Source organism: Columba livia, chromosome 8, assembly GCF_036013475.1.
Source record: "Columba livia isolate bColLiv1 breed racing homer chromosome 8, bColLiv1.pat.W.v2, whole genome shotgun sequence".
NCBI lineage: Eukaryota > Metazoa > Chordata > Aves > Columbiformes > Columbidae > Columba > Columba livia.
This window is the reverse complement of record NC_088609.1, coordinates 23,161,375-23,185,946: the sequence shown is the minus strand read 5'-3', so window position 1 is coordinate 23,185,946 and position 24,572 is coordinate 23,161,375. Positions and strand designations below refer to the sequence as shown.

The 24,572-nt window shown below is 38.9% G+C and overlaps 1 protein-coding gene across 2 annotated transcripts in view; it reads right to left on the bottom strand.

Annotated features, from left to right (window-relative positions):
* Window positions 1-24,572, bottom strand: part of DPYD (dihydropyrimidine dehydrogenase) — a 346,955-nt gene that overhangs the window by 9,181 nt on the left and 313,202 nt on the right. For both annotated transcript variants that reach the window (XM_065072591.1, XM_065072592.1), the window contains one exon: window positions 5,078-5,221. In XM_065072591.1, the coding sequence (XP_064928663.1) occupies window positions 5,078-5,221 (144 nt within the window). The remainder of the gene's footprint in view (window positions 1-5,077; window positions 5,222-24,572) is intronic.

Here is a 24,572-nt window from a genome sequence, read left to right as displayed (position 1 = left end):
TTATTGACTAAAAAAAGCAATGGTTCTTAAAGGATGTTTTGCAGGTGCACTCTTTTACAGCATCTCAAGCTATCTCAGAGCTTCTTGTTTCCATCAAATCATAAATGTTTGGAACAAAATAAACAGTGCAGCAAGAAATAATTAGCTTTCACTGTTTAAAGTGCAGTTTCACTCCAAAAAGCAACTGTCTAAAATGGCACTGTGGGATTCCACACTTGGTATATCTCAATGGCCTCCGGATCAAATTTGCACTGTTTACAGTATAATGTTTTTCTTGCCAACTGCCAGACCTGCAAACAGAAGCCAGGTTTTGAAAGTCAAGCTGTGTTCTTTCTGGCTTATGCATTACTAGCAGCAATTAAAAAAAAAAAAAAAAAAAAGAAGCTGAAAGTTAAAATTTGTCCTAAGTTGCACCTTTGCGATCTCAGGAACATGGAGCACTCCTTTTGATTACTGCTCTGTTATCCCACTCTTCTCAACAAAACTGTACTGAACCAACTGGGAGAGGAACTTAGTCCTGCAACTGGAACTGGCAAGGAATTCAGTTGCTATGGAGAGAATCAGAGCAGAATCCATTAGTTTTATGTTACTAATGAGTACAGAAAAAAATTCATTTTGTCACTAAGCTAGGCAGATGTGGTTTTGAGTATACACTAGGAGCAGATCTGTTCAGTAGGATTTCATTTTTACAATGCTATTTTTATTACTATAGCTGCATTTTTAATGTTAATATACCAAACATTTTATGGTGATTAGCTTTTCATCAACCTTCATATTAGGAAACCTATATTTGTAAATACAATTAATGATTGAGGTTTGGCTCCTTGTAGACCTGCTGTGTCCATTTTCATGCAGGTCACACAGTAAAAGACCACACTGTGGTGTAGAGATGTTGTACGCTCCAGGCCTCTCATTAGATCATTAGAAAGCCATACCAGTGCAGGTACTGCATCTCATAGAGCAATTTCAAAGGGAACACGCATGCTTGTCCTCTTATTGCACTTTTTGAGTCACCATAGAACACTTTGCACGTCACACTGGGTGCAGGAGAAAGGTTCATTGACTAGGAACTTTGTGCACTTGAAGCTGGCAGCAGCAGCAGGTAAGGAAAGCTGGGCAATCTTTAGATACCAGAAGCAGAGGTCTGCCCTGCCAGCTGTGAACAGCAGCCTGTCCTAAGGACAGGCCTTTCATGCAAATGCTGAAGTTGATTCACCACCAAGTAGTATAAAAAAATGCCTAACAAAGCATCTGACATTCACATAACAAAGTCATGTGCTTGATTCCAAGTGTTCTATCATCTGCCCATTATTACTTATGGCGTGTTTGAGCAGGTCTCAGGATTCCATAGGCTGTGCAAGAACAAGAAGCTGCACAGAAGTGCCCTCGCTAGGATGCAGAGAGAGCACGGAAAGGGGATGAAATGTTGCCAAGAACGTAAGTGAGACTGTACCGGTGTTGATCTCCATTAGAGAGATGCCTGCCTTCCACCTGTTCTCTTTCAGTAATAAAGGTGAGCTACTGTCAGAGAGAGAAAGATGAAAAGAAGAAATGTTAGAAAAAAAATTACAGATTAAAGAAGAAAAAGTCACCAGAACCTGAGGGTAGATGACCAAGGTCAATTTACAGTAAAGTACCTAACAAAAATATGTAATCTCATTAAAACTAACTTTAAATTGAAAGATTAGAGATGTTTTTCCAATAGTTAAAAAGGTTATTAAATGTGCTCTGGCATTTAGGGACCCCTAAGCCTCGTTTCAGTAAAGCAAGTAAAAGAGTTGCAGTACTACCTAAACAGGGACTTACAAAATAACTGAAATGACCCTTCGCTACATAATTCAATATGGCTTCTGTAATGAAAATTATGCCTCGTGAATCTATCACAATTCTTTATGAAGACTGTGAGGCAATAAATACAACACAAACAAAACAACAACTGGTAAGTTTTATGTATCAATATGCTTCTGACACAACAGAGTTCTGAAATCAAGTAGCCATGAAGTGGGATTGCAAGTTGGCTAAACAAAGGGATAAAAACATAAAAAAAGGAGCTGATACACTTCCCTGATCAGGAATTCCCCAACATGGGACACTTTTAAGAATCAGCTGGACAGTGTGCTGGGCCATCTTGTCCAGACTGTGCTTTTGCCAAAAATGGTTGGACCAGATGATCCTTGGGGTCCCTTCCAACCCGGTATTCTATGACTCTACAATTCTATGATTCTAAAACAAGCACATAAATGGTGAACAAATATTATGGTATAAGCCCTGAAGGACAAAGAAATAAATTATTAGGGAAAAAAAACCATAAGAATGTATCAGGAAATAAATTAAAGTAATAAGGACATTACCTCAGGTAGGCAAATACATGTGTGGGAGCTGTAAAAAATTGCAACTGAAAAGATCCAGGGCACATATCCACATATGGCAGAAATTTTGATATTACAGACAAGTGATAAAAGAAAAACTGCTCTGCTGAATATCAAAGTATGCAGTTTCAATTAATATTGAAAAATAGAGAAAATAAAGAGAAAAGCCATGGGAAAGTCTATCCAAAAATTAAATTAGATTTTGGATAATCACAGACAGTTTTTAAATCTATTTAAAAAGGCATTCTGGCAGCATGTGGGATTTAAACAAATGTTGGAATTTACATATTACCAACCCAACAGCTGATTAGACAGATGAGGGAGTTCTGGGCAGGCATTAGGAAATTTGCAGCAATCCTCCAAAAATGCAACTAGCCAAAGCAGGGGTCATAGCTCTTATAAGGACAGCTCAGGTCCAATCAGCTTCCAAGCTCTCTGCTGCTCCAGAGAACCAGAGTTAGGCTGGGACCAGATGTAAGAGCTGAGCATTCTCACCCCCGATATCCCAGTCTGAACTAACAGGACGTATTCCCTCCTCAGTCTAGAGGGTCAGCAGAGACAGAACTACTTGGAGACAAACTGGGATTTGTAATTCTAGATGTGAATGCTTCTTGGACAGGTACAAATAAATCACCCAAGTCCAAGCTCCTCTGCTTACCTCCGTGGAGAATCCCTGATCAGGGAAGGGTATCACATAAGTCACCATTTTCATTACGCTTCACTCAGCTTCCTTAATGAATATTATGAATCCTGGCAGATTTTCTCCACAGTATAATAATAGATGGATCTATTAATAACAAACTTTATTAAAACCTCCCTTTGTAGTGGCAAGCTCCCTACTCAGGCAAAGCCCAGGTATTTTCCTGTTTCTTAGCAGGCATCTCTCATTGCTGCTTTTCTCATTATGGTTAAAACATTGTCTTCTAAAGAGACAGTCAGACTGAAAGACTGTCAAGAATTGGCTTTGGTGGTTCCTAACTTCTTCTAAATTGCTTCAGTCTTTTTCAGTCTCATTTAAATGAAGGTCTGAGAGAGGCACTAACCTGATTTCTCTGGCTCAAAAGCTCCTCACAGATACCACACAAAAGTATTCAGTGTCTTTATAAACAAGTTTTTGGTTTGGGGAGCTCATTTTCCTCTTCTCTGCAGTAGGTCCTCTTTTCTGCTTTTTAATCCATCTCCTACTACTTGGTTCTTTTTCACTTTTGTACTCAGAGTTAGGTTTGATAAATTATTGACCTCAAGTTTTTATTTATGTTATTTTCAAGTCTTTATGTCTGTTTTTCGCTCTTGCTAAACTTCTTCCTTCTTTCAGTTTATTTGTTTTCGGATTATATCACTTTTTTTTTTTTTTTTTTTTTTTTTTTTTGTTTTTTGTTTTCTGCTGTTTTCAGAAGCAATCTGTCTCATTGAAAATGCAGTTATTGGCTGTTGCTTCTTTTTTCTCCTTTTCCCTACATCAATACTCTCCCTGAAAAGGGAACAGAACCATAAAACCTCTGAGGTCAGTTAGGCTTTGAGAATGCTTATCATAGTGGGAAAAGAAAAGCGGAGATTGCTGTTCTTTGAAACATTTATATACATAGAGAACCTCAGCACAAGAGGAGGGGAGCTGTTTTCTATAGCATGACATAAACCAAAATAAGTAGTCCAAAAAACTGAGAGAGGTCTACAGAAGTGGCAAGCTATTTAACTTAAACAGGAAGATGACTTAGAATTTCTCCATGACTGATTTTGCAGTGCTACCAGTTAGCTTGGAATACTGCATGTGTTGATAAACTGAAAAAATCCCTTGGGAACTATGTGTTGTTTTGAGCTACCGCTCGTATTTCATGTTTGGCTTTATTTTTGCAAGAATTCTTACAGGTCGGATCATACAGTGAAAGTTACCTATCTGTAGATTTTTTATATCCTCACATATATGAGGAAGACAGTCAAGAAGTTCAAGAGATATAATTTTCGCACTGCTTTATAAAGGAATCCTGATTTCAAATGGATTTTTTTTTGCCTGCTTCTTTTTCCTATTCAGACAGGAAGTTTAAATAAGTTCTGAAGGGAACACCTAGAATAATTACCTTCTGATGTTTCATTTTATTGACATTTATTGGCTACCTAAGGGAAGAGAGAAGCTCCAGTATATGGACTATGCAGTAGATAGGGTCACAGGTTTTATTTTCACCTTGACATTTACTCATTGTAAACAGTGGATCAGCTATGTAGACAAACATTCTCCAGCTTTAAAAGTTCAGCCTGAAAACCTATGACACAACTTTCATATGTACTGAACTATTGATCCTTTTCCATTGATCCTACGTGAGAGAGATGGAGGTATTTAGCACTTTGCAAGTAATCAAAAGGCATCGTGCAAAACTGAACTCATACTGCATTATTCAAACTGAAATAAATGGTTAACAGTCCTACTTCGTTCCTCAAGACATTACCCTTGCCTTGTTCTACAATTACTGTTCCATTGCTTGAATATCTTCATTTTGAAAAATGACATTACGGAAACACCTATACATGTAGATCAAAAATAATTTCCCATCAATTTTGGTTAAAAGCTAGAAAGTCTGCATAAATAGTTGTCTTTGATGCCCCCTAACAAGCTTAAAAGCAGTAATAACCACCTCAAACTGCAAGAAATGACTGTGCATGTCAACTGCCTGATGGCTGATCATTTCTTATGCGTAAGCATGGATTTTTGTTACCTTGATAGATGGAATGGGCTTCTTTGGAATGAAATGCCTTTTCTGGGGAAGCATGGCAGCCATACTCTGTTCCTTCAGTTTAATCTTGTTCTCAGCTATTATCTTTTTGCGTTGTTCCAGGTAAGGCCCAAAACTGGGTAGTTTCTGAAACAAAAATCAGGAAACATGATTATGCTTAATGAGCAGGTGTAGCAAAACATGAGTCTGATCCCAAGGACAAGGTCTTAAGTCCTTCCTGAGTGTGACTTGCTTCTTATGCACGAAGTTGAAATTGAAATGAGTGAGACTGTACCAGAGTGAGAAGTGAATAAATATCAAATATGAACTTCAGGATTTGACTTGAAAATATATATTGAATATTAAAATATTAATATGCCACAGGAGAAAAATAGCTGAATTGCAGGTCAGCATCCAACAGTTTTATATTTCCCCATTGCATACTTGCTTATGTAAAAAAAAAAATGTATCACGTTAAATAATTCAGATGCATAACTTTATTTCTATAGTATGTGGAAAGGTATCATAAAACTATCGGTTTACTTGGGTTCCAGCAGTGTGTCAGATTATTTGTATGGATACCCAAATATATCAATATATATTTTTAAAACTTACCAACATGTATTTTGCATTCTGATAACAGAAGGCTGTCTTGACCTGTCAAAGTAAGGCTAACAAACACCAAATGAACTGAAACACATTCTAATTTCCTAATTTACTTCTATGTCCCACTTGCAGTCTTTTCTGCAATATTTAATCCTTGAACCCAATTAAGGAAACTCTAGAGGAAGATTTCACTGAATTGCAAAACTCATGTCTCACTCAAGAACATGAAAGAGCTGGTTCAGATTTCATAAAACACTCAGCTTCCTGAAAGAAAAAGTCCCTTTTCCAGAGATATGGACAACTGTAGTGTGCCACAATCACAGATTTAGGTGAATAAAAATGGTACAAGACATGGATACCCTTTGCCCCCTGAAACTAGTTCCTTATTCTGTAAAACTATTTTATCCACCTCATGAAACCCCATTCAGAAGCTACTGCAGTACTGCAAAAACGAGCAGGTAGTAACAGGGGATGCACAGCCTCAGCAGTTGCTAGCATTAATTCATGCTAATAATACCACCTCAAAGAGCATATTGAACAAGATACAGTACTGCTGTGGTTATCAATTTTTTAAGAGGGAATTTCAATGTGAATTTTAAAACTAGAATTATTTAAAAATTTAGAAATTATTATTTTTTAAAATGAAGTAAATCCAGAAGAGGTTATCTTGCCCCTCTGCTAATCCTTAGGAGAAAAATTCCTCAGTGAGCTCTGTCAGTCATGATACCCAACCTTGGGACATTAGGCTTCTTGTTATGACAAATAAAAGCCTTCTCAGCTGCTAGGTTTCTGGCAGTCTGAGCATACAGCCAGAGGGTGAGGTCCTTGAAATGCTTCCCTGCTTCCGAGACTTGGTTTGTAGCCTCCACAGATTTTTAGCGTCAAGTCCAAACAAGATGGGCGGTCTGAAGGCACCAGAGGAGGTGCCTTCCCACCAGCTGGGACTGAATGATACTCTGGGACACAGCCTCAGTCTAGACAAATGCAAGACCAGAACTGTGCGGGATGTTGCAGACCGCATCTGTCCCAAATCTAGAGGCAGCCAAGTCTTCCCACCAGCAAAGGGCTCTTATTTTGTCTGTTCTACGGGAACTTTGCTCCTGTACGTCATATTCAAGGGCTTCCTTACAGACATCAAACAAACCTTCCTTTCTGCACAGTTGCCATTCACGATCTTGGAAAGAAAATGTGCCAGGGTGTCTTAAAATATTACTGCTAACAGCAGGACGGTAGTGGCCTTACATACCTAAGTCTAATAAGAGAGCAAACCCCAAATTATTTTAAACATGAAAATGAGTAGAAGGAAGAATTAGTCTAATTTTAATCTAATCAATAAGCTCTAAAGCACACACACAGAGACTCAATTCTTTGTATGACTTTTAGAAAGCCTAAGACTTTTAGTAAAGATCTAAAAAAAATATAAATTTTGAAAAAAAGTATTCTTGCATGTCTGCTTGGCTGCATCAATTGGAAATACATTTTGGCTATGAATTAGTAGTACCCGTGTTGCTGAGAAACTATTTTCTTTCCATAATTTATAAGCTGATGCCAACAACTTTGGGCTTGAGAGGGCAGGAGACGTGATGACAAAGCATTTTCGGACTCTTGCATCTGTGGCCAGGAATTGAATTGCTGACTTTCAGAGCAGGTAGCAAAGCTAATTTTGCTGAGGTTTTAACTGAAGTAGTAGAGAGAGTTGACAGTCATTCATGGCTTGACTGATTGAAGATCATCTTTCAGAAGAACAGCCAAACCTTTGCAGAATAAATCCTTTACTGTTCTTTTCTCTTAATGTATGCTCAATCTCCTAATTTCTACAGACAGAAAAAATGGGTATATTTAAATGAAATAGATGATCTAAGGAAAAGGGTGGAAAAATAATTCATTTCTCTGTATAGGTGAAGAGCAAATTACAAAGTCAATTAATTAATTTTCTAAGTATTCAGATTTTTATATCTAACATAGCTGCTATCTGGAATGTACAGCAGACATTTTGAAAAGTGTGCAATGCTATCAGTACCATAATTCAGATGTTTGTAGTTACGTGCATATGGTTAAATTACTCTATATAATATGTATCTTTTAAAAATAAAATAAATTAGGATTAATCTGGGAAACTAACATCCAACCTTAGTCTTTTCTGTGCATTGCTGTTTTTCCGTCAAGAAATTAACGAAACAGAATTAAAAATAATCAAGGAAGCACCTAGGTCTTCATCCAGGTGTGGGCACACACAATGAGCTTCCAATGACTTAACAGAAGGTGACTGTGTGGCCGTATGAACTGTCTGGTTATTTTGTGCTCAGAGTCTAGTAGTTCACAAGCAGCCAAGCCAAGTTTCATCAAACAGCACTGAAAACCAGCAATCTTTTCTATAACAATAAATAATACATAAAAATGTAGCCTCAGGAGCTTAGGAAGGACTTATTGATGGTTGCCCTTATGAGTAATGCACAGATATAGGGAATGCTGATGCGACTGCTTATTGTTGAGAGCTGTGGTTTCAAACATTTTCGAGTCAAAGGCCATTTGAAATGGCAAACAATATTTTAATGAAGCGAGTTACTGGATACAGCAAAACTGGAAACATGTTGAGGTAACTGCTGAAGAGGTGGATATTTATTTATTAATCTAATAATTGTAAGGGATCTCTTCCTAAGCACATGGGGGATTTAATAGCACAATTCCCAATGAAAGCACAAGCACAGAACTTGTTGAGTTTAACTCTGCTTTTGAAATCTTTCTACAGAATGTGTTTTTTTTTGCATGTTTGTTGTTGTTGTTTGTTTGTTTTGTTATGTTTTGTTTTAATTTCCAGATATTTCAATGTCACTAAACTCTCCATACACTGATATCTTTGTCATACCAACATCTGCCCAGAAAAAAAAAAAAAATAATATGAATATGTGGATTATAGCAAGTGCTTAGAAGATTGTAACAAGCAGAGTAATTAGATAACTCTTGTCTACTTAAATATCTGTATCAGTGATGTCTATAGCTGCATTATTTGTATCCATCTGTCTCTATATAACCATAATTCAATGTGTTTCTATTGGAGGGATAACATCAAGAATGGAGCCAAAATAAATATATTAAGTGGTATTATTTCATTGTTTATAATTGCATTATCACAACATTGGAAGCTTGAAATATTGTGCTGCAGTATTTTATAGAAAGAAACGAAAAAATCCAAACCCTACCCCTCCCCCCAAGACTTCCAAAAGCTGCCTTTTAACTGATGAACTGTATAAATCTCCAGCAACATTGTGATTTTTGTTTCAGTACTTTCTCCAGGGATTCATCATTGATGAATTTGTTCTTACCAGAAAAGCTAAATCCTACTCATTTAAAGATAACAGTATCTTCCACTAAAACTGTCTCTATCCAGATATAAAAAAGCATTACCCTGCCGATAGAGAACTGACAACATAATGAATCAACAATGAAACCTTAAGCCAGGAGAGCTTTAAGGTGAATAAGTCGGTTTTGATTATAATTTATTCATGGATCAATCTAAAGGTAATTGAGCATATTATGAACTAAAAAAGGTGCTTGTTGCCTAATGGTAAAAAGTAGGGAGAATCCTCCACTTCAGATTGCTGCAGTTTTTATGGGCACATCAGCAAGCAGTCTGACTGGTGGAACAGGCTGGTGACCGGGCAGTACAAGATGTCTCAGATAGCCCAGACTTTATTTCTAAATTTAAATGGATCTGCTTCCTGTTCTAGGAAAGTCCATGTATGTCTCCATGACATAGTCATGGGTTGCTTATTTGGGAGCTGTCTCCTGCTAAGGCAATAGATGCTATCTACTGTTCGAAGACCCAGATTTCAGCTGGCACAGCTAGTTACCATCATAAACCAAAAATAAGCAACAGTCTCCTACAGAACTCCAGTGGATCTGAAGTATATTCTGCTGGTATATGCTGATGAGATGTGGCATCAAAAAAAACCACTGGAAAATAGTAATTTTCACAAAAATTATTTTCAGGGAGCAGTGGTAACAAGGTAAAGGAAGACCTTACATAAACTATTCTAGGGATCACTGGCTCATGGAAATTTGGGGCACCAATATCATTTAGCTATGAGGCAACATGTTTCAAAAATACTGTTTTCCTCATGTGTGAAGAATTTTCCATATTGAATGTAATATCATTATCCAATTTCTTTCATACTTGAGTGTTGCCTCCAGTCTGAGGTATGAAGATGTGCGTGCATTCATTCTATAAATTCCTCTTGTGCACTTTCAACATGTAAATAATTTTAAATGACACGGTGATGTCCCTATGCATCTGCAAATTGAAATGAAGCCCAATTGTCTTATTTCACATTCATTTTTCAAGTGCATATATTTGCACATAACTAAACTAGATGGGAACAACAGTGCAGACAGAAAGATGTCTGACAAACTGCTAAGAGAGAGTTCAAATTGCTCTGCTAAAGTATTCTGTATTGGTTGCAGTGGACATGCACCAAACAAAGGTCCACATATTCTGTAGCTATGCTAATGGAAGGATAATTGTCACACAAAAAGTTTGCCACATAGTGTCAAACACTAGCGTGTCTTAGAAATCAAACAACAGGTGGCTCTTACTCTTCCTTCTCTGTGGCTTGTTTTCCTGAATAGCTCTTTCTCTGAACCAATAGCTTTCCCCCAGAGAAGGAGAGAAAAAGGAAGGAGAAAATACAAATTCTTTTAATGATTGGAAAGGACAAAGGTGGTCGACTACCTGCACAGAATCACAAAGTGGCTGAGCTCGGAAGGGATGTCTTGAGACTATTCAGTCCAAACACTGCCCAGAGCAGGGTCAGCTACAGCAGGTTCCACCAGTTTGTCTGTGAGGATGCTACAGGAGACAGTGCCATAAGCCTTGCTAAAGATAACACCTACTGCTCTCTTCTCATCTACCAAACCAGTAATCTCATTGAGTTGGTCAAACATGGTTTTTCCCTGAACAAATCCATGCTGATTACTCCTTTCTTATGAAGAACAGTTGATCTGCAGTTTGCTTAGCTACCCTCCCCAAATACCACTCTCTTCTGTAACCAAGAAAATCTGGGCTTCATCCCTTTGCTGCTTTGGCAGGACTACATCTGGGAAGGTTTCCTGTTGGCTTCAGGGAACTGGGGAGACAAGTACATGGGTGGGCAAAAGCTAAGAATGAAACAGCTTAGGAGGCCACATGGCCAAGCGACTACCTCAGACACAGTTAAAGCTATGAGGACTGCAGACAAGAATGAACAGCTTTGAAGAGGGTAATAGGTGAAGCAGTACCCCTGAAAGTGGGAGCGTGGTACGGAAAGGCAATCAGATAAAGGAAACATTAACATTTAAGCATGGTAGACAGCTGCCCTCACCCGGGAGCTACAAGAATTTAAATCAGGTTTGTATGGGTCATTTTATATGCCCTCAGCACAAAGGTTTTAGTAATGTTTGACCCCCATTTGTTCATGTGGAAAACTTCTATATTTGACATATAAAGTTTTCCAGAGAAAGCGCTTTCAATTTTAATGATTTTTTTTTCCAGTTACTTCTGAATTCTTCAAGTTCATTTTTTCCTAAATTCTAAGTGCTCAAAATGTCTGCATATATCTAGAATCCTTATTACATGCTGCACCCACACATGGCCCTGACCACACTTGACACTGCACAACACTTTCCATTCAGTGGTCTGCCTCCATCCTCTCGCAACTGAACAACAACAACAACGACTACTAAAGTTTTCCAAAGTGCTATCTGCTTTCTTCCTTTTTCTCCGAGAATACAATGAAACATGACTCCTACATTTCCATAGAGGAGGAAAACACAAAGTCCCAGTACCAAAGAACATCAACAGTAACAACAACAAAATCTTGTCACAATGTCAAGGTAGCTTGTGATCCTTCTGGGAAAAAAAAAAAACAAACCAAACAACCCAACAATAAAGCCAAGAGCTGAATTCTGTTCCTCTGAGGGCAGCAAATAACACACATATTCATATTCATAGATATATGGAGAGAATATTCAGCACAAGCTTTCCCCACTAATCGGGTAAACTGCTTAACTAATGAAAACTATGTATGGTAATGGAGAAAGTGAAACTCCTAATTCTTATTCTTTTACATGTTCTTAGTATTTAAGATATTCACAGCTAAATTATCTTAAATAGCTGCTCTTCTCTGTGTTAGTCTGGTAATGCTGATGAACGAGCCTCCCCACACAGCATGATGAGTCACCCAGATGTGGGTGGGTTCAGGCCAAGCCCCCCAGCAGGGACCTCTGCAGAGAGCCCCTGTGGTCAGGCGACATGCTGTGGAGAGGATGGGACACTTCACTCCATCAGTTTCCACCTGATAGTGGGTTTCTGGGGCCAACAACAGTTGTTACAGCCCCAGAGCTGCTGTAGTTACATCAGCAAGAAGCCACAGAGTCTTTTTCTCTTATGTTAAAGGGTTCACAAATTCTCACAGTTCTGTTTCTCAGAGCTGAGACATTACTGGCATCACTGTCTTTAATAAGCCGATGCCTTCACAAAGGACAGAACACAACAGTTCTTCAGAAAAAATGAACTCTGCCTTTCAGTTATTTTGATTTTTTTTTTCTTGGAACTTTTATTTGCTATATAAACAGTGCTGTCTCAATCACCTGTAATTGCTGCACATATACTTATTCCTGTAATCTCTGCTCCCCACACTGTGTATATACCACGGCATTTAGTTACTCAATTACTCTGCCCACTCTCTAGACCATGATTATTTAAAGCGGGTGAGCTAGCCCCCAGCTCTGCAGTAATTCTGAGACTAAATGGAACATTTATGTGTGTTCTAGGAAAACATATTGCTCTGACCTCACCATGAGATATATATTACCATGCTTGGTTGTGCAGATAAAAACCATTATTTAAAATAACAATTATTTCTTCTTTCATCATTTTTCTAACACTGCCAAAATTTTCTCTACTAGCTCAAAATCACGAACAAATTATTCTTCATGTTCTACCTCAAATGTTTGGGTTTTAGCAGCTTATACATACCAAGTGAAGGAAAAGATTTTAGGATTATAGGCTTACTACAGTGCAGCAAAAACTTACATTCTACAAATGTACTGAAGTCATGAAATATTCATCAATAAAACAAAAAGGAGTTAATATTTGAAGCAAGCTTAGACATTTACAATCAAAAGCAAGGATGACATAAATGATAAAGAAAATGTTACCTTCTGGGGTGAAGAAAAGAAGATACTGATACATATTACTGTGCTACTTCATGAACATCTGGCAGTCTGTCACTTAATAGACAACAACATCTTCTCTAAACAGAAGAGACTGGAATTCATCAGGGATTCCTGTAGTACAGTATGTGCTTAACTTAAGTACCTGCTTTCTGTGATTTCCATAGATTACCATATTCATGACATTGTGGAGTGAAAGCATTCTTCTCACTCTCTAACCAGAACATGCAAAAGAAATTAAAACATTGGCAGGCACTTTGTCTCCAGTTTGTTGGACACGTGAGGAAAGGACTTTCCACCCATTTATGCAGATAAAATTCTGTCAGCAAAGCAGCAGCATAACAAAGATGTCAGCAGAATGGCTATTAGCAACTATCTGTCAGGCAAGCAAATATAACTGTATTCAAATGCAGTTAGAAAACGTGGACCAGTTGAGCTTTAGTATTGGAAAAAACTTTGTGCAACAACAATTTTGTATTTTTACTGGTACAGAAGTCACGTATCACATTTTCACGTGTATCTATATACCATAGTGCATCTATAACCATACGTTCAGCTTATGTGCTTATCACATCAGTGTTGTAAATTACCTGATCACATGAAAAAACACCATTGCTAGTTACTTTTATCTATCTTCTCCTCCAAGCTGGCTGGTAACTGAGGTGTTCAGAACAACCCTAAAATCATCTGTTTCTTTGGATTTAACCATCCTCTTCTGAGCGTACATGTACTGAGGAGACTGAACTCTAGCAGTACCTAATGGCTCTCTGTTTCCTAGGTCTTTTCAAAGAAGTTTCAGAGGTGCTGGCGAGACTATTGAAAGGGAAAAATAAATCTTTTCTTACAGCTATGAGAGAGCATGAATATCCTTGCTGCTATGGCTACATTAGTGTTACCAACCAAGCTGTCAATCACAGATGCTGCTGACCCAGTGAGGTGAGCAGAGCTGTATTAAGCTGAATTTGCTAATTCTACTCATGCTAAATGAGCTGGGTTGGGTACCAAGAGCAGCCTCGCCCTGTTTCTAGAAATGTGAAGCCCCATGAAGCTGCATTTAAACTGCCTGCATGACCCACATGAACCTGTTCAAAAGCTCCTTAAGCACACCTAGACACTGTTGCCAGGAGAAGGTGAAATGCAGCTATGCACATCCTCCTTAGCTCCCCCACGCTCCCTTCCAGCATCGCCCTGCTGGAAATACAGCTGTAGACACCCTGCAGTACTTATACATAGAAAGTCTTTGTATGCACCATGGCCATATAAAAAATATGCAGTCTAATCAGTAATGTTCATCAAATTCCTGCTCTCAGGGGAACAGGAGACCAGGCAGAGAGGTTAACCAGCAACCACCTCTTCCAGCCTCTGGAAGAAACCAAGATTTTTAAAGCCACTCTATGAGGCTCTGAGTACATTCAGTAAAATAACTGCTGTTGCCACTGTGTGCAAAGAAAAGTGCGTTTTCACCACTGGTATATGTGTTTTAGCTACAAATTTATCTATCAAATAGTTTTTGCTAAGTTAAACCTTGCACAATTGTAAGAGCATATACCTTTTCCATCTGCTGGAACCTTTGCAGATTTCTGTTTTGGTGGTGTTTTGATTTTGTGTTTATCCTGCCTTTTTGTTTTGATGGGGGTTTTTCGCATGGAAGATCCAGACTTATTACTGATTTGCCTATACTGTAAACAGCATATCATTTCAATATATCTAGAAATAAACTCCGCTTTCTCCTGGTAGTTTACACATCACATAACTATACATATGTTATTGCACTGATAGATTACTTAAATGCAAACCACTGCTAATAATTCCTAAGCAAACCTTCTTCCACTTCAGATTCATTGTAATCCATCTTTTATGGCAGATGAGCTACAGTACTTATCCTCCTTCTGCAGAGACTACAATGCTTTCCCTCATTCATCTCTCATACACAGTAATCCTTCCATCTCTACTTCACACAATCCTAATTTAAATGTAAAGTATTCAGTGCAGACAAATGAGCTCCAGTCAGCTCTCGCAGTTATGACCAAGGAGCCTACCATTGCCTTTTAGAGTCTTCAAACGCAATAATATAATGATTTTTACCATCATCTCAATCATCTAAAGTCTCTAAATTTCATGCTAGCAGTCATAATACAAATAGTTCTGGCATTAATAGTAAATGCTTCCACCCCTAGATAGTCAAAACTTCCACTTCAGTTGGTGAGAGGTAGGATGAGAAAATGCTGAATGCTCTCCTGTGAAGAGTTTGGGTATTCTGGTTTGATTAAGGCCTTCCAACAGTTTTGAAGATGTGACGAATCAACATATAACATATGATACTAAAAAAATTACGAGAATATAGCCAGATGGTAAAATTAGAATAGTCCACTGGAAGAAAGTGATGATCAAGAATTTTGATAATTTGAAGTCATTAAAACTTTTAAACAGATCTGAAAATAAATGAGTAATTGCTAAGCTATTTAAAATTAATATTATACCAAACTTAGGAATAAAATATCAATACACATTACAAAAGTGGTACTTTCATTAAACTGATATAAATGCTTCCTATATCACCGCCAAGCAGTGAGGAGATGTCAATGTGTATGTACCGAAGTAATAGATGCTATATGAAAATCTAATGTAGACAAACAGAAAAGTGCTCACTAGAATCAACCTTCCAAGTCCCCCACAGTGCCTCTCTTGCATATTTATCTGTCTTTATAACAGCTGAAGTATAATATCTAAAGTATCATGATATTCTGAAAATGACATTACAATGGTCATATATTCTAAAGTGCTAATTTGATTAGATTTTCACTCAAGTCAGTCAGCCAAGGATTTTGACTTTACAAAATCTAATGTGTAATTAATTAGAAATACAGATCACAGGCATACATCATGGTATTTTTAAAAACTATCTTGTTTTATATTACTGTAGTAGCTTTAAAATTAGTCCTGATCATCTTGTTACTAGAAGATTTCACTGATTTGTATGCACAGTTAGGCTTGTGAGTATATGCATTCAGCTTGCCCTCTGCTATTAAATACAACCACAATCACATATTGCTTCAACGGGCCATCCACTTTTTCACTGGTTACATGCTCCTTACACATAAACAATGGAGATACATAAACCTTTCCTTTACATACCACTTTGCACTGTGCGCTCGTTGGGCTATTTTGGAGGTCAAAAGGATTGACATGGCACAACAAACTATATAATTTATTCTTGCAAAGCAACTCCTGTCCTGATCCCACAAGCTCTTATGTGTGGCTGACCCTTAAACATGCGAGTAGTGACACTGGCTGAGGTTAAGCCTCTGTGCAGAGACTGAGAGACCTGGGACTATATCTCATTGGCTGACCACAACTAACCCACTCTTCTTAGACATGTAAATACGATTCCACCTGACCTCATCACAGGAGTTACAAGTGCGTAATGAAAGATAAAATGGAGCCTACAGTGCACATCACTTTTGTGCTACTTGGAAAAACTGTCATGTCTTCAGCTGTTTTGCACCCAGATCATTCCAGATAACATACGTCTTCACGGATAAGTGATCATGCAAGCCCTACAGAGCTTCACTGCTCGAAAACATGCCATATTATAAAATCTCATCCTCATTTAAATTGTAAAAATTGTATTATTTTTATTTCTTGACATAATTCATCTTGTTAAAATTATGCCAGATATTTATAGTGATTCAACCTACAGCTCAAAAAAAAAAAATCAACTGTAGCCATTTCAACCATAAGACAGAAAGGGAAACAAAATTTTCTGCTTAGTACAACCTCTTTACATTAACACTGTCTACAACAGCATTGCTGCTATAAAGGTCACAGGTGACATAACTTATATTATTATAGACAATCCATGTTGTCTATCTATCTGACTTTTTTTCTCCATATTTTATAGAGGTGCTGTGTATTCTGATGCATAAAGTTCCTAGGAGAGCTTCAATCTGAGCGGCTCACAAAGGCAGGAGCAGCCACCACACAGATTTGCTGCCTCTCAGGAAGACTGGGACCATTTCCTGTCTCCCAAGAAGATGCAGTGAGTGGTCCTGCATTAGCAGGAGGTCTGTTCCCAAATACCTCCTCTTGCAGTGTGCAGACCACTTTGATGAGCCATGACACCACAGCAGGACAAACTAGAGTGGGACAGGCAGGGAGATGAGGCAGGGTAGCAAAATGCAGATTAGCTAACAGGGACTTCGTGAAGAACTGTGGCACAAAGCCAGCTCACAGCTGTGAAGTATTTAAGCAGCACTTGATTTTGCTGGAGACAGACCAGGGTTGCCCTCCTGCACACCATGGCTGCTGGAAATGCTTGGTGTGGGTCTGGAGCACTCACTGAGCGGTCAGGGGAAGAAGAAGGGGCAGGGCTGTGACAGGGAGCAGTGCAGGGATGAACGGTGGGGCTCTCCCGGGCAGCAGCACCCCTCAAATTGCCCACTCCCCCCATCACCCCAGGCTGCTGCCTACTCTGACAGTGAGTGACTCGACTGATGGAGCTGCTCGTCCCCCTCAGCCACCATTTCAGACTACCTGCAGGCTTAGACCAACAATTTTCTGTGCTCAGACCTCAGAAATGAGAGAGTGCACCTCAGTCCAGCCTTTAATCCTTCTTCTAGATGCATTATTTTCTTTCAACCTTTTTTTTTTTTTTTGAAGCAGCTCTATGCTCCCCAGCACACAGTCATCCTTTTGAATGGAGGATTCTGTCCCAGAATAGCTTTGACAGGCACCCAGCAGCATTTCTGCTCACTGATCTGGGTGTCGTAACTTGAATATGTATTGTACAGTTCCGCTCCAGGAGATGTTGGGATTTCTCCCTGCTCATATGGCCCATGTGAAAGATCGATGAGCATGAGCTGACGCTAATTTTTTGCCTTTTTCAAACATACCTTTGTAGCACCTACCTCAAACTGACAAATAGCTTAAAAATACTTAGGTTGAATCTCCTCATTTTCTCTATTTCTATTATTTTGAGAATCTGATATTATTGTTCAGCTGTCCTGTGTTTCTGTACACAGCCTGGATAAGAAGCCAGGAATGTACATCTCAATCCCTTTCCAGATGTTGAGCAATGCACATCACTGCAGGTTTAGCAGCATTCCCTTGTGGTTACTGCAGGGGTGCTAGTTCTGGATTTATAAAATACTTTGTAATAATTGATGGCCACTTTGTATGGTTTCCTGTCCTTGAAACACAATGGTTGCACTTGCACGCATTACTCCAGTATGTCCCAGCTGGGCTGCTCCTACACTTTGCTGGTAGATGTAGAAGCCATTTTGGAGGAGTTGTGTTCTACATATGCCTCCCAAAACCAGAAGTGCCCACCCACCCTGTCTTGTGCGATATAATGGCCTTGGCATTTACATGCTGCAACACAGCACCGTGGGATATTTTGTACAGCTCCTTTATATATGAGAAGACTCTAGCGAATTACAGCAGTTGTATTCATAGTGTGGTTTTGTTTAGTAATCACCTCAAAAGACTGTACCGGTCTGAATAGCACAGAAAAGTATTGTGATATGGTTTATGAATCCCACTGATCTTCAAATTGACCAATTTTCAGGTGTGGGCCTATCCTGCTTGGTTTTTACTTTTTAGTAGCTGGGTAATAGCCTTTGGGAGGTCAGCAATTATCCCAGTGCTCCAGGAGTCAACTACAATTTAATCTCATTTTACTTCATTTTAAATTTATTGCCTTGGTCATTTCAAGCAGATAGATGAGAATGTAATAATGATCAGCTACAGCTTTTACTGTTCTGTTTCTGTATCTATGCGGCTATGGCAGTCTCGTTAGTACTTGCTGACACTGCTGCATTTTTCTGCCACAGGTCTGATCTCAAATTGCACTTTCTTCCACCTGCATCCACCCTAACGGATGCTCGAAAGATACTAAGGTAGTTGCTTTCTTTACTTCTTATGTCTGAGAGTATATATTTGCAAATATACCAGTATTGCACCAGAAACTGAAACTACTTTTACTTTTTTAAGATGGAAAGTGTATTACCACCTGCAGGTCTGTATAATGGCTTGTTAAATTGCTAAACGACTATGCATATGTACAGCTTCCCGCCTTCTCTACAGCTAGCTTGCTGCCCATCTGACCTGTGGCACTGGAAAACCTCAGCGATGAGACTTATGCCCTCCTTACTTCCACTTGGCTTATTGCTTTGTTTCTGAGTGCAGAGGACATTCTATTAAGCAAGCGCTTTCCCAGCTGCATCGCTGTTTTCATTTCCAGCTCTCGTTTGCCTAGAAGACATCCCAGACCTTTAAAACACCATGTAGATACCTTGCTACAGTGGCCTTCCAGCTTATTACCTATTTAAGCTAAGTTTTCTGACTCTTTGTAAGTAACTTTTTTATTAATTATTTGCCCCAGTTCAGACACATGCTTCATTAATTCAATTTAGTAAAAAGCAGAGCATTTGTGTATTGCCTATATTTCTTGTTATTTCAAAACATTTACCCTTTCTTGGTAATTTACATTGTCCTGCTGGTTTTTATTTTTCTATTGTGTAATACTATGCTGTTCATTTTTGTCAGCAGTTTTAGATTCTCACAAAATGCCAACAAAGTCTCTGTTATCCAGCATTTACTGATATTCAACTGTCCAGCTGGCATTCAACTTCTCTGCTTTTGTGCTGCTGCTCTTAGTTTAAAGTTCATGCTTGTGCAAATGGCACCAGAAGTTTATTTTTGGTCTTGTGTAGTGCATCAAAGCCAGATATGTGCAAAATTACATTTTCTGAGTCAGTTTCTTTTCCTGATGTGCTGGGTTTTTTTCTTTTTGCTATTGTAAGCAAGCTTTGGCAAGACATTTTTCTTGCCAATGCAAAGAATCCCATAAGAGAGACAATTACCAGCAGATTTTTCTTCTCTGCTTTGTGTAATGCATTTATGTTTGCACAAAATTTCTCTTTGTCTATGCAAACGTTTTCTTTTCTGAGCGGGTAATGGCTTCTGTCTGTGCTCCACTGACGGCTGGCCTCGACTTGCTCACTGATAGTGCATATGGGCTCTGCATTGCTGTAACGCTGCTGCATGAGCTCTCCAGGTGCCTCGATGTTTAGATCAGGAGCACGCCTTGGCAGTGAATCTCCTGATTATCCCCACATATCGCACTTTGGTTCTTATGGCACAGCAGTCTCAGAAAGCACAAACTGGATTCTATTTTGACTGAAATAAATAACCTGAATGTGTGCTCCAGGAGTGCACCTAAAATGAGCTCCAGCTACTAATGGGCATTTAGCCCATGAGACCAGACTAGAGATAGAACACAGTAAAAAACTCTGAAACGCATATTTTGTGGACACCAGTCTGCAGTGTCAACCATTTAATTCTGCCACTCCATTCCTATTTGGCCTATTTGTCTGCACTGCTTCTTAATGTAAACAGAGCATCGGAGTGCTCTCATTTGAGTCACTGCACCTTTGTCCTGCCTACAAACTGAATTAATCCATTAGGATGCAAAGAATTCATGGATGTTCATTTGAAAAGACACTGAGCTATCATTTTTTTAGACTGTTCATATCTGGATAACACACACACACACATTATTCACACATTTATATTATATTACATTACATTCTCCTATGTTTTAGAGAGAAGATATTTCTGGAGATTTTCTAAACATTCTCACTGGTTTTCTTGATTTTGGAGCCTCGGGCTGTGAGAATTCCTTTTCCCAGTGTAATTTTCACTAACATTCAATATGTCTATCTGTCCATCTTTCATGCTCGCTCACATAGTACTATAATCATTGCTTTCTCCCTTTTTTTTTTTTTTTTTGTTTTGTTCTGAGCCTTTTGCAAGACCCTCAGTCTATATCAACAGCAGTAAATCAGTCTCTGGGAATGTTCCTGGGCAGGAGTACATCATCTATCCTAAGGAAGCATTACAACTGTGGGTGTCCCAGGCAGTTCCCTGCGGGCAGCCTGCCTGCAGCCAGCCTGCTGTGGAGACCAACAGCTTCTCATCATTAGCACAGGCTGCTCGGTGCCAGCTGGCCAAAGCACCCGGGAATAGTCCTGGGCACACTTAATTTGAAAGTACAGACATATCTTTCCTTTCTGAAGTTCGGTGCCTACAGGAATCTAGTCATTTCTGATATCAGTGCCCAGGCAGAATGAAGGAGATCAGCATAACATCCAGCTAGTTTCCATAAGCGCTATCCTCTGTCACCAGGCATTTCTGGAACTAGAGTGACAAAGCTTAATGCATAAGCATAAAAAGTATGTCCTAGTGTGGAGTTGTTTATCACAGAGATCACTGCAATTTTTAACATTTAAGACCACCATTTTTTGTTTGGTTTGTTTTGTTTTTTTTCCAAAATAGAGGTACAAATACAGCTTTAAAAAGCCAAGAAAATAAATAATGTTCCAGCATAAGGCGAAGTATGAGCTGTATCTTCAACCTAGTCTTAAAGTAAGCTCCTGTACCAGGTATGTCCTTAAAATAAATGATTTCTCCCTTCCACAGCTACTTTACACCAGACAGGACTCCTTTCACCCTCTGCAAAATGTTGCTGTAATCTTAATTAAGAAGTGAAGCAACCTCAGGATGCTATAAAGTTTTCTTTTTGACACTTTAACTGGTATCAGTGACACTGATATTGACACTGCTACAGACAGATCATAAAATCATATTTTGATTTAACTCTCCTTTCTAAGTGAAACCACAGCTTTAAAAAATTAGTGTTGATATCTTCCATGGGAACCCAGCTTATTTAATATAATTTGCTACCAATTGTTTTATTTTCTTATGAAAACTTTGCTTCGAAGTCTTTAAACATTTCCCCAACAGAAACGAGCAAATCTGGGGTTTCACTGACTCCTTTTTATAACAATGAAAGTGATCTGAGATATGTCAAATACTTGGCAGGCCCTAAAGACAGTACTGGGAGTATGGAGCATGTGTGAAGACGAGCCCAGACACCTAGTTTCTCTCTTCAAGAATGAGAAATACCTTGAGAATTCTGGTTATAATGTCTTACTTTTTTTTCTGAAAATAATACAAATTGAATATGCACAGAATCAGTCTGGGCAACAGCACTGGGAACTAATTTTCATTTCTTTTTGGTATTTAATTAGGTTTCTTGAGCCTGCCTCTCAGTGTCTCTGTTTCTGTTCCACAAGACAAAAGAAATGAGATAAAATGGACACTTGTTTCATAACGTTGTCTTGCCTTGCAGAGGTTTTATGCCACCTTCATCACTAAAATATCCCAGCAGTGTCTGTTAGCTAATGAACTCCAGCTATCTTGCATGGCTCACCTGCTCTCTCATTCTAATTCTTTGTGTATGGGACAGGCTGCTTTGTTTCCATAAGAATTTAGTAATTTCCTTCCTGTAAAAACAAAAGCAAGCAGTAACACAGATACACTTCTGCACAGAGACAGCAAAGTTAGAAAAGTGCCTTTTACTCTCAGAGCAAAATGCAAAGGCACTGGCTGAGTCTCAGGTCCTGTGGGAGTGTGTCGCACAGTTGTGGACATGCCCCTAAGTCAACTCAGTCACCTCACACAGCGGTATTATAAAAAGAACATTGCTGAAAATCCAGCCAGCACAAGGAGTGAATGGAGTCACAGAGTTTCGTCTTCCCGTGGGGTTTAAGCTCACATGTAAGATATGAACGATCTTTGCTACTGGCCGTGCTGAAGAAAAGAGCCAAGAGCTGTTTTGCTATTCTGTGCTGGGATGGCCTATCCAGGGCTTCCTCACCACCAACACTCCTTCCTCATTGCCAGCACATGCAGGGAGATGGGGAAAAAAAAAGAAAAATAAAAAGTGGAGGCCATACAGGAGGTCAGTGCTTCATCTGAGATGGAAGATGGAAGATGGATCTTTCCTTCAACGTGTGCTGAACCTTACAGCTGAACTGCCATGTCAGAAATGCTGGGGATCCAGCCTAGGAAATGGAGGGAGGGTGGGTTGGTGTGCTCACATCAGTTTGGTTTTGGAGCAGACATGCTGCAGTATCTTCTGCAAGCTGAAGTTTTCCAGGAGATAATTACAACTCCGGTTATTTCACACTTTTACCTCTTAGTAGAAGGTAAATCACAGTAATAATAAATTCTTCTATATAAATGCAAAGCAGAGCTAAAAATGAAATTGATGTTGCAATTTTAATTTACCACTTTCATTGTTGTTAATTTATACGCAAGCAGCATGCCAGAAGTTTCCCCTGGAAAATAGTCTAATTCCTTTCAAGCATCCCCCATGAAAACCAGATACAGACACTTTCATGCCATGTTCTTTGTAGGTCTTAAAAGACTTGTTATTTCTTGTAAGTTGGGGAAAAGAACATACCCCTGTAGCGAGACAAAGTAAAGCAGGTTTCAACCTTTATCTGAAGTTTCTGATTGCTGTGATAAGGGGTGAAGAATAACTTAAGATACCATCAGCTATAATAGATCACAGTAAAATTTACCATAGCCTTTTTAAAAATCTTACTGTTCTTACGTATATAAAAGCCATCAGGGGCATAAACAAAGTTGAACTTTTTGGCTGAGCTCACTTCACAGCGAGCAGCTTGGTTCCAGCGCAGATCGCTAAGCTACAAGTTATCTCTCAGAAATTCCTCCAGAACTTAAGCCCAGACAAACACCACAACATAAAATTTTCATGGCCAGCCTGCCTCTTGTACAGCACATGGTGCAAGCAAGGGTCAGGACCAGGTTATCCGGCTCCACCGTGGCCGGGCTCAGAGTTCGGGGCGGCTCATACAGAGCATCCCCCAGGCCTGGGCTCACAGAACGAGGTGGGCAGGGGGAGGCAGGGGCCATGCAGGGTGAGCCGGGAACAGGCATCACGGAGCCTCTGCAGTGGAGAAAGCCCTGAAATATTCTGAACTTCTTTGCAACTATTTCTAACAGGCTGTTCCCATGGGAAAAGTTTACATGTCTAGTAGTCCAGATGATTTTGGAGGGGAAAGCGCCCCCCACAAACTGGAATTAAAATTTTGAGTTGCAGAAATTTCTGTTTGGGAGAATGCAGGTAAGCTATGCTGCTCGAGTCAGCAGGCTGTGCTACTGCCCATCCTCACCTTGAGATCACCGTTTGGTGTGTTATTCACTTCTAAACAGGAAAAAGAGGGCAACACTACTGAGAGCAGTTGTGTTGTTTTCTCTGCCGGGTTTCCTGAGAAACGGGCTGCATTTTGGGTTGAAACTTATTTCAGATTAAACAAAGTATCTGCAATTTGGTTACCACCATTATTGTGCTATTACTTTCATTGCAATGCTACTTAACATTTCATTTTGTATGAGTAAAAACTTCAATCTCTGAACTAGAAATAATTCCCTAAAACCAAGTAAAACATTTTCAAAAGATAAATCACTTTTGTACTACTGAGCTAAAATTAAGCAGTCTTCAGCAATGTACTGAAATTATTTAAGTGTTTAAGTAAGTGTTTACAAGTACTGTTAAAATAAAAATTATTAATTTTCTTAACTCTGAAAAAGAATTCTATCCCTTCATGACTGTAAAAGCCAAGTAGAACCCACACGCAATAAAACTATCCCAGCCTAATATTTTAATTTGGTTGCTCAATAATTTCTATTTCTTTGCATTATTTTTACTTTATTATCATTTTATAATACCCTCAAATACATCTATAAAACTTTACAGCCCTTTTCCAAGAGCATATGGTGTGTTGCGAAGAGAAGTATGTTTATGAGCTGC